General features: G+C 34.2%; 1 protein-coding gene across 1 annotated transcript; it reads left to right on the top strand.

Moving 5' to 3' along the window:
• The first annotated feature begins 8,103 nt into the window (after positions 1–8,103).
• LOC140892065 (AUGMIN subunit 1) lies at positions 8,104–10,660 on the top strand. Its single transcript, XM_073300814.1, has 7 exons — positions 8,104–8,253; positions 8,840–9,137; positions 9,411–9,543; positions 9,624–9,758; positions 9,892–10,015; positions 10,117–10,254; positions 10,337–10,660. Exons 2-7 carry the CDS (start codon positions 8,855–8,857, stop codon positions 10,442–10,444), a joined length of 921 nt encoding a protein of 306 aa, XP_073156915.1. The 5' UTR covers positions 8,104–8,253; positions 8,840–8,854; the 3' UTR covers positions 10,445–10,660.
• The last annotated feature ends 634 nt before the right edge of the window (positions 10,661–11,294 follow it).

Below are 11,294 nucleotides of genomic sequence, written 5' to 3' on the forward strand. Positions count from 1 at the left end.
AAAAATTTCTAGGCGATAGACGGACGGTGGCCGCTTAGGCAATTTTTATGCAAATATTTTAATTAACTATACAAATATATATGAAATATTTTATAATATCTAACATTAGTCAAAATATGCATAAATTTGTTCTATATTTTCATTAATATTTTTTCAATAATGCTTATTAACATGTATAAATTTTTTATGTGCATATATTTCAACAAAATATGCATAAATTTATTTGATTTTTTTTTTTCAAAAAAAGTTTTTACAAGATATTTTTTTAAAAAAAATCGAATTTGTTAGAAAATTTGTTACTGTCTAGCTAGCGGTCAAATTTTTCAACGACACCTAAAAACACAAAATTGATAAAAAAAAATATATATCGAGGTAATGGGTGATCGCCTACACAGTCTAAGGCAGCGTTATTTCTCATGCTAAAGAACTCCATAAAAATAAACCTACGAGAAACTTCATGTTCATAGATCTCAGATGTAAAAATTGGTATATTAAAGTTAAAAATATGTGGTAAGGGTAATTTGGGCAAGAAAAGTGTAAAATACAAAAAAAAAAATGCTTGAATACATGTAATTCAGGCGCGTGAGAAAACAAACACCATCATAGGGACTAATATGCACCTAATTTAAAAAACACAAGGGTTAATAAGACAATAAATATTACACGGGGGTTTATATGCTCTTAAATGATAACATAAGGGGGTAAAATGAAATTCGCCCTGAATTAAATATAAGATAAACATCCTCGCAAAGTCCACAACATATCTGTTTTTCTTCTTACGTGCTAGTTCAAGAAGTTTCACACGAATACTTGACCGGATCACCTTGCTTAAATTACCCCCAAAATAACGATTTACAAAAGAAGATTCCATTTTCAAATTGATATTTACCGGTTGTCCAACATATTTTAACCCCATCACAATGGAAAACTCTGACGACTTAAAAGGAACCAATACACTACCATCGCCAAATTTGAAGGACAAAGACTGAACATCAAACCTTTTCAACATCACATCAACCTTCAAATAACTAAAGCTAAGCTTTGGCATCTTCAAAAATTCCGAGAATGGAGAATCTTTTATCCACTGTAGTTGTCTTCTCCCGATTACAGGTGAAAGTTCTTCCATCATACCCCAAAATACTGAAGCAGAGCAACGACTTGGTGACTCATACGACCTATGGGTACTAGCTTTCACCTCAGATCCTACTCATTTTCGAACCATTTCTAAATTAAAAAAATAAAACAGTATGCCATAAGTCATAAAGAAAAACAGCATAATTTAATAGATTTAATTGGATTATAATGTACTGCTTCAAAATCAGCATAATTCAAACAAAAATCAGCACGTGTCGAAAATAGATCGGCACATTTTCAATAAAAACAAGAAAAAATTGAGGAAAAAACCGCCATAAATAGAAGAAACCAACATATGTCGAAGAGAATTCGGCACAAATTGAACAAACAAGCGCAAAAACAAACAAAAATGTGACAAATATTTTATTTAAGTGATTTTGATTATAATTTCAGGGCAAATTTTAAATTTCATCCGAGTATATATAATACACTGTTTCATGGAAATTCAAATTTTTTTCATCCCCTTCATTTAATAAGAGCTTATCTTCAATGTCGCACACCCCCAAGTTGTTTCAACAACCACAATCACATTTGCCAAATACCAATCAACTAAAATGCAAATCACCGCCCCAATGAGCAACAAGACGATCAATATAGCAGTAACCATAAAACACACGCCATCATAGTCGATTTCAAACACAAATAACAAGAACCCATTAAAAATTGCAGCAATAATAACAGTCAGAAAAAGGGAAAAAATATTATATTGTTCGATTCTCTTCTAAAAATAAGAAGGAAAAAAAAAACAAAATCGACTTCATGAAGAAAAATAAAGGTAAGATTTGTGTGTTTTTTTTACCTAAGAACAGATTGCTTCCGACTCCAGCCCTTTGTTGTCCGTGGTTTTCTTCGGTGGGTGCAGACGTAGCTATGGATTATGTTTTCCAGACTTCAGGTTGAACAATGAGGAAAAAATAAATCAGGAGAAAAACGTTAATGAATGGGAAGAGATGAAAATCGGTGTCTATGGTATTAACGTTCTGACGGGATAGAAATCGGAAGAGAGAAGAGATGCAAATTGGGGGAGAAGAGTAGCTAGGTCTTCACGTGAGAATGAAAACTGAGGAGTGAGAATAAAATAAAAAAATAAAATAAAATTTAATGAGAAAATGAGAAAATGAGATAAAATGTGAAATGAGGAGTTAAAACAAAGATTTTGGTGCATCAGGAACTGCAGAATAAAACTTTATGACCCAAGGACTGATGATAAAGTTGATGTTTGAATTGGGGATTTATCTCCAATTTCTCCTAATAATAATAAATCCGATACTTATTGTCAATGCTCTACGGTAAAATGAAAATCCATCAAAAATAGAAGAAAGCTGGAATTGACTCATTCAAGGGGACCCACAATCAATCAGCTCAAAACCTCTTAAAAATTATAACAATTTTTGCAAAATCTCAAGCAAAAATTTTCATCTCATATTTTCAGCATTTTTAGCAATGTTTTCATATCATCGGTTTACCTAAAAAAACAGTCCAACCGATCGAACCGTTTTAACCAGACGGTCAAATCGGAAAATCGTTTATATAATATAATAATAATAATAATAATAATAATAATAATAATAATAATAATAATAATAATATATTTTGAATTTTAAAAACTCAAAAATGTGTATAAATAGACAAAAAAATATATATTACCATAGCTTGAAAACTAAATAAATATGTAAATATATTCAAAATATGAATTATAGTTATAAATCATTTAATTTTAAAAAAAATCAATTATTATTAAAATAATATTTTTAATGGAGTACAAATAAACATGTATATATATAAAAATATATTAAATTTAAAGTTTAAAACTAAAAAAATTAAATTTTCGAAAAAAAATAAAAAAAATTCGGAAAACCGGTTTTCTTTACCGGTTCTTGACCGGTTTTGATCGGTTGAACCGATTTTTCGGTTTTTGAAAGTGAACCGGACCGGTCCGATTCTAAAAACACTGATTTTTAGTACATAATAATTTTCAACAGCATATTTGATACTTTTATCCTAAATTCGTGCATTTTTTTATTCTCTAAACAAAGTTAAATTCTAATTATATTGCCCTTATCGAAATTATTAAACTTATTTATATAGTTTCCTATGTTTAACAAGGGAGATTATAACCGATGTTAAATCGGTGCTCTCAATTCCTTGATTTAGGAGTTAGATTTTACTTTTTCATTATTTTGGCATGTCACCTGTGTATCGCAACACACCCACTCACCAAACTTTGTGTACAAACATGTAATTGCTTATGTATTAATTCTACGTCATATAAAATCATTTTAATACTTTCAGAATGATTTATTTTGTGCATCTCATTTCACTAAATAGTCATCTCACTAATTAAAAATATCCCAAACATTTTTTTTTTTGAAAGGAGTATAAAAACATTTTAAAACAAACTAACGAAGGGATTATCGAAGAATGAAAACAAATATTTTACAATTTCTTCAAATTAGCGGAACTTTGTAGGCCAAAACAAATTGTCATTTTTTTTTAAAAAAAAAAAAAAAGCAAATTGTAATTAATTATAAAAATATTGGGCTAACTGCAAGGGACCCCCTGTAATAGGCAAAAGTAGCAAATAACCCCCTGTATTCAGTTAATAGGCTAACGTGTCCTTTACTTTTCAAAATTATGGCTGACAGCACCCTCTATCTTGCATTGTATATGCACGCGCCTGAAACGCATCTGGTGTTTTTTTTTCCCTCTCACATCTCATAAATATACGGAAATGCCCTTAAGCCCAAGAGTAAAATAATATTTTTATCAAATTAATGGTGAACTCACATGAGCTGAATGGACATTTGTTTAAATTCATTTCTTTACTAGAACATGTCGAGAAAAGTTTGGGTATATTCTAATTTGTTTTTAAATCATATTTATGAGGTTTCTTTAAACAAACACATGCTTAATCATTTTTTTTCAATTATAATTATCGGTTCAATCAGAAAATATCAAACAAAAAATCAAGAAACTGAAAATGCATAAAATTTATCATCCATATGTACTTTATAATCATCAAAATATAATCATCAAAATTTGAAAACATGTGTGAAATAACAATATTCGTGGTCTATTACATTCTCCACAATAACAATATTCATATTTTCATGAAATAATAATGGTAAGTTTAATACTTCAAAAAACATCAAATTTGCCAACAATCAAAACTTGCATCTCAACTACTGCTCCTATCACAATCAGTACTTGCATCTCAACCATGGCTACTACCACCATCAGCCCTTGCACTGGAGCTTGCATTTGTTGCCTTACTTGATGGATATGTATTAGCCTTTGCGCTCGAGTTTGAATATACTGCTTGGCCCGATGCATATATAATAGCACTTGACCATGCACTCGCACTTACAATACCATCTGATTTTTGGATCTTTCTAGCTGCTGCATCCAACTCCTGTCAAAATGATTTATTTTTTAAATATATTTTGTTACAGCCACTAAAACACAAGTTTAAATACCTGAACAAAGATGTTTGATGCTTGTGATGTTGTCCCTGTATGTGTTGGTTGTGTGGGTTTTTGTAGAGCCCCACTTGGATGATCATCAACCTACAAGAAAAAGAAGTTCAATTAATGTATTTGCAAATACATAGTATAAGAAATTCACGTGTGACCATGCTTTCAACCTTACCTTGTACATCTTTGACTTGGAATGAATAGGATTGGTGCATGATGCTTTTTTGTGGCCAAGTTCCAGACATCTTGAACATTTATGTTTAAGTCCCTTTCTTATGGATGTGTTATGACTCTCATCAGCTTCTTTTCTCCTCAATTTTTGTGGTCTTCCTTTTTTTTTCCTAAAAATAGGAGCATGAAGAGGTTGATAGCCTGTTTTGCAGTAATCAGCCTGTCCAGGCACATCATGAACCATATGAGAATAAACTCTCATGTATTTTGTCTTACTGTAGCATTTATGCACATAGTCCTCCAACCTATGTCTACTCTCACCAATAGCACTGCATGCATGACAACAAAGATATCCACAAAGTTGGAACATGCCACAAGAACAAGTCCTTTTCATCAGGTCAACAACATACTGTCTCACAACTCCATCATTGGTCAAACACTGAATCTGGTATTCAAGCTCTCCTGAGTATATTGCAAAGCAATTTCTAGAAAGTTTCTGACATTTGTTAATTTTTTCATGATGTTAGGACAAATATCCCCGGCATACTTTTCCATTCCTAGCATTTTTACTTGAATTCTCTTCATCAGTTTATTCCTAATACTCTCAAGCATTGTTATGATTGGTTTATCTCGAGCATCCAAAATGTAACTATTAAAAGATTCACAGAGGTTATTAACTACCACATCAGACAAACAATTATTGGAGAAATGACTTCTAGCCCAATGAACAAGTGGAATTTTTTGAAGCCATTCAGCTACTGTCTCATATTTGGCATCAACTTTTGGGTCAACTCGAGCAATCTGCTTCATATATGAATTAAACTCATTTTTGTTTGCTGTTGTAGCCGCTTTCCAAAACAGGTTCTTCAACTCCAATCCCCGATTTTTTTTTTGAAGTTTTGGTACATGTGTCTTAAGCAATATCTATGCTCAGAATCAGGCACCAACTCCTTCAAAGCTTCAATAAGCCCCTTTTGTCTGTCTGAAATAAAAGTCCACATGTTCTCCCCTAATCCACCAATGTCATCCAACAACTCACGAAGAAACCATGTCCAATTTTCCCTATTTTCTACTTGCACCACAGCTAGTGCAATAGGAATCATATTATCATTTCCATCTTTACCAACAGCAACTAGCAACTGGCCACCATGAACACTCTTTGAAAAACAGCCATCAAGACCTATTATCGGTCTACACCCAGATAAAAAACTGTTTTTCATTGCTTGCAAACTAAAATACATCTTGTCAAATGTTGGTGGGACGTAATCTTCCTTTCTCCTAATCACAAATTTACTATTTGGATTGAACTGCAGAACTGTTTCACAATAATCCCATAAAAGTTCATATTGTAGATTATCCACCCCCTTATTTTTTGTAGAGCAGCTTTTTTTGCTCTTATGTTTTTCCATTTGCTAACTTCTACAGCACACTTTCTCGTTATCAAGTTCTTCAACTGATTTATCTTAATATCAGGATTATCTCTCACAATACTTTCAATCCTTTTGGCAAGATACTTGTAATTTGCAAGTTTGTTTACATGGGATTTTGCACATGTATGTTCACCTTTAATTGTTTTTATTTGAAATGTAGGGCCACTCATAATCAATGATGCATGAATTCTCCAATTACAACCATTCTTACAAACAGCAGTAATCCTACAATTTTCATTTTTCTGCAACAACAATTCATACCCTTCCCTGACACTGTAATCTCTCAAAACCTCCCTAAATTCTGTTGCACTTTTGAACTTCATACCTACAATTAGCTTAAAGGTTTTCATGTTCTGCCCCTCTTTATAAACCGGATGCCTAGGAGCATCTTCATCTGATTCATCCATGCTTAACAAATCTTCATCCTCGACCCCTGGATCACTAAACCAATCAGACCCCAAATCAGGTTCATCTATCTTTCTTTTATCCCTTGCCTTACTACTACCTTTATTATTATTCATTTTCTTAAATTTCCTCAACACATCTCCCCTAGCAATAGTACTTTCAGAAAAAATATCCTCATCACTGCTCACTTCACCATCCCTCAAAACTTCATTGGGTACATCAGACTCAAAACCATTGCAAGTCTTATCAAAAGAATCACTAAGATCACTGATCGTTGGTTCATTATCACCACAAACAGAAACATTTCGAGGAATATTTTGCTCAACTGGATCACAAAGAGTATCAACCGTCATATGAGCATTTTCGAGTGCGAAAGATTCACGATCAATAGGTACAAAAATATCTCCAAGTATATATGGCTCAAGTGGATCACATTCACGTTCAACAAAAACATTTTCTGGCACTACCATATTTTTGTCAATCCACAAGATTTTTCCAAAATAGTTCTTCAGATTTCATCAAAATCCTTTAAAAACTCTCATTGAACAACAAATAATTACTTTTTTTTTGCTTTCCGAGTTGGGTCTTTCTTGGTTGAAATTACTTTACTTTTGCTTCCTCTGGCACTTGCTTTACTTTTTTGCTTCCCTCAAAAACTCTAAAAAGTTTAATCGGTTGTTGATGATTTGTGGGTAGGGTTTCACAGGGTTTTCATTGCCAGACGATCTGTGGTAGAATCGATGGTCTTGACATTTTTTTCCCAAAAAGTTTTATTTATGATTTGTGGGTAGGGTTTCACAGGGTTTTTTTTTTTTTATCTAAAACATTCACATATAAAAGGGTAGTCAGTGTAAAAAAAAAAAATGGGTCGTCGTATTTGTTCTTAAAAATATTACGAAATTGTAATTGGGGCACGTGAGCTAGAAATTGAAGGACTAAAAGGCCTGTTGATTTAGTTCAAGGGGCTACGTGCCACATTAAGCTAATACAGGGCGGTACTAGGGGTGCAAACGAACCGAACCTATTCGTGAGCTTTACGAGCTCGCTCGATAAATATTTGATTCGTATTTGAGCTTATCGAACTCGAGCCGAATTCGAACATGTTCGAACATTTTTTCGAGCCGAGCTCGAGTCAAAATTACTTTGTTCGATAGTTCACGAATAGTTTGCGAGCGTTAATATTTAATTAATATAATATAATTATATAATAATATATATACATTTCGAGCTTTCGAACCATAATATCCGAATAATTCAAGAATAGGTTCGAATATTTCGAACCGAACTCGAACTCGAACTTTATTTCGAGCCGAACTCGAGCCAAAATATTTGAAATTTTCGAACTTCGAATCGAGCTCGAACTCGAATATACTCTTATTGAGCCGAATTCGAACCTTAAAATTTTATCATTATTCGGCTCGATTCGGTTCATTTGCACCCCTGTGCGGTACAATGCAATTGTCCCTAAAAAATATTCATTGATGATTGAACCTTTGATTTATCGTTCTCGTATTCAAAATTTTCGCCAAGCTGCTGAAAGTAATCGGAACATTCACAAAAGGAAATAGTCGAAATCACCAGCGATCTACAGCTCCGATCACGCCGCCCGGAGCGTCCCCGTCAGGCTTCTCCGCCGCTAGGTAAAATTCTTCCTCTATCACACGCCCCGACAAACACCCCCTCACCCCTCGAGTTTCCGTCTTTATCAGCTGTTGAGATTCAATTTTCTTGCTTTTGCTGAATTTCAGAATTGTGGTTTCACGCCCATTTTATGCGAAAGCTTAATTTTGCTTTAGTTAGAGAATTTCTGCGAATTCACGAAGCTTTTTTGGTGTTTGTACCGTTGAAGCAACGTTTTTTAACTTCCCTTTTGTGATGTATTCGGATTAGGCTTTCATTAGATCTGCATAAGTTCATTTAATTTAAGACCCATTTGCAGAAGTTCCAATTTTGGGAGTCATCAAAATTCTTATGCCTACAAAGTGATTCCGGAAAAGATAGTAGTCTTCGAGTCAAATTATTTTACTTAGAAAACGATCCATTTAGGGTAGATAAAGTAAGGACGAAGAGAAAGATATTAGAAAGGATGAGTATTAATAAGCAAAGATTATAGTTAAGTTCTGAAGATTAGAGTTATGTTATATTTTGGATTTATTGATTTCTGCATTTTTTTCGCTTTTCAAATATTATATGTTTTTGGATGGTTTTCTTCATAATTGAGAGCAGGGAAAGGATAAAACAATGAGCGAAAGTGTGGGGAGACCCAATACTCCTTCGATTATTGGTTCGGAATCTTCAAAGAATGGTGGTAGCACTGGTTTTGATGCTAGTCGAATTGCTGAAGTGAAAGCATGGCTTGTTTCTCAGTTTGATGCAGCCGGGAAAGATGTGCCGGAATTTGAATACACTCCTCGAAGCATAACTCACTTACACAATATTGCAACCCGCTCTCAAGCTAAAACTCAGGCTGCCACCATTGTTGCCAATGACTTTCGTCAAAAAGCTGCGGAGTATCGCTCACAAGGTCCTACATCCAAATATTATTTTGCTTCTGAGTACACTCGTGTGTTAATCTGTGACTATAAATCCTACCAACCGTATGGTTTCATTTACATTAAGAATTTCTTCATTGGCAAAACAGTTGGAAGAAGGTTGATTTCATTTGTGTCATTAACTTTCAAGAGTAGCAATCTGCCTCTTTCTTATTTGAGTTTTGAATTGGGATATCTTGTTTTATAGTGATGACCAAATGCGTTCAATGTTTTTCTGAGACTTGCACTGTTTCTTATGACCACAGCTGTGAGGATAAGAGAGATATTGGAGCACGTGGGGCTGGTTCAAGAGAGTTTGCCATCAAATGTTGTCTCATCTTCACAAGTACTTGCCAATGTGGCAAATCTATTGAATATTAGGGACACCGAACTAAGTAGGTGCGGTTTTTTATTCTTCATGTTTTGTGCTCAATTTTTTAATTACATTCAGCAGGCTTAACAAGAAAAAATGTCTTCAGTTTTCTTGTAGCTATGGCAGACCTATCGCTGAGAAAAACTGCAGTCGAAGAAAAGAGGGCTAAAGTGCAGTCGGAGTCCAAGGAACTTCTTGACTACACACGAAAAGCTATAGCTAGACTAACCTATTTGAAACGGTTATTTCACGAGTGCTTGATTTTTCTCATTCTGCTGACTTTCTTTTGAAATTGGCCATTTCTAATGTAGATGATAAAGCTGCCTAACATAACATCTTAACTTTTCATTTGATTAATTTAATTTTATGTCCAGAACACTTGCACAATTAGAAGATGAGATAGCTCCCTGTGAAGCTCAGATGGAACAGTGGAACACAAATGTGGCTATTATGGACTCAAAAGAAAGACAATATTTGCAACAGTATTCTAACTATAAGGTTGAGAATCATAACCATGCTCCATCTTTGTCAACTACTCAACCATGACGGATAAATATTATAATCTATTTATCAATTCTGAATAAATATTCTTCGTGCAGGCAATGCTCAATCGCGTGGGCTACAGCCCTGAGATTAGTCATGGAGTATTGGTTGAAATGGCAGAGCACCGGAAAGACCTAGAGAAGAAAACGAAACCGATACTCGACACCCTGAGAAGCTACCAGGATTTGCCTCCTGTACCCACCTCTCCTCACTTTTTACTTGCATTTTCCAGCTGTTCTTTCAGGAGATTTATATCAAGGTTCAAAATTTGTGTAGGATAAGGCGTTGGCTGCGTTGGCCATTGAGGATAAAAGGAGGCAGTATGCTGCTGCTGAGAAATATCTCGAAGATGTATTGCAGTCCGCTCTTGCTTCTTCGGAGTGATGCCCAGTTTGCCTTTTCTTGCTGTTATTTTAGCTTATGTCTGTTGTACTCTGTTTTATAGTTGAGGCCAAGTTCTTGATATATGTATTTTGCCCCTTATGATTTATCTCTACTGATCAAATCATCTTTAGTGTTCTTCTATGCATAATACGTATGCTTATTTTCAGCAATGTTGTGTTGTTACTTGAGGACAGACCAGTTGATTTTGTGGGGGTAGCATGTTTAGTTGACCGAAAGAAAATATGGGCGCCATCGTTTTGTATTGCTTTCTTCGATGTTGCATTCCTCTGGAAATCCAACATTGGGCGTCGTGATTCCAATTCCAGTTACACCATCTGCAACTCATGTTTCTGTATTGTAACTCATTCAGAATGCATAACCAAAGATTGAGTATATATGGACACTACTTGTGATAATTCGATCTTGGGTCTTCCACAGTCTTCTTTAACGATAGAGCTCATCTCCTATCCGGTGCAATCTTACAAGCTCGAACTCAGAAAATCGAAATTATATAGTTCTATAAATATAGAGTAGAACTTTTGAGCTTGACTTTATGATAGAAGTCAATGGACAAGATTAAATACAGCAGCACAAGGAATTGAAACCAATTATTAACCTCCAAGATTTGATCTAGTTCAGCGGTAGAATAAAGAGGAGATCTTAGGAATTGAGGCAAGACAAGTCCTTTCCACGAATCGATAAATTGACGATATTCTGATTTCTCCGAGAACCACGTTTAGATGAATCCCAATGCGCAATGCAAGGAAACACAATTCACTGTCCTATACGGTTGAGACTTCATGATTTATGTTGCATAATACTCATAGCTAGGATTACACATATGTTTGAA

This window comes from Henckelia pumila, chromosome 3 (assembly GCF_033568475.1).
Source record: "Henckelia pumila isolate YLH828 chromosome 3, ASM3356847v2, whole genome shotgun sequence".
Taxonomy (NCBI): domain Eukaryota; kingdom Viridiplantae; phylum Streptophyta; class Magnoliopsida; order Lamiales; family Gesneriaceae; genus Henckelia; species Henckelia pumila.

Coding starts and splice junctions, on each gene's coding strand:
- LOC140892065 (XM_073300814.1), top strand. CDS start 8,855: ATGAGCGAAAGTGTGGGGAGACCCAATACTCCTTCGATTATTGGTTCG. Junction 9,544..9,623: donor AGGGACACCGAACTAAGTAG/GTGCGGTTTTTT, acceptor AAATGTCTTCAG/TTTTCTTGTAGCTATGGCAG. Junction 10,016..10,116: donor AACAGTATTCTAACTATAAG/GTTGAGAATCAT, acceptor TTCTTCGTGCAG/GCAATGCTCAATCGCGTGGG.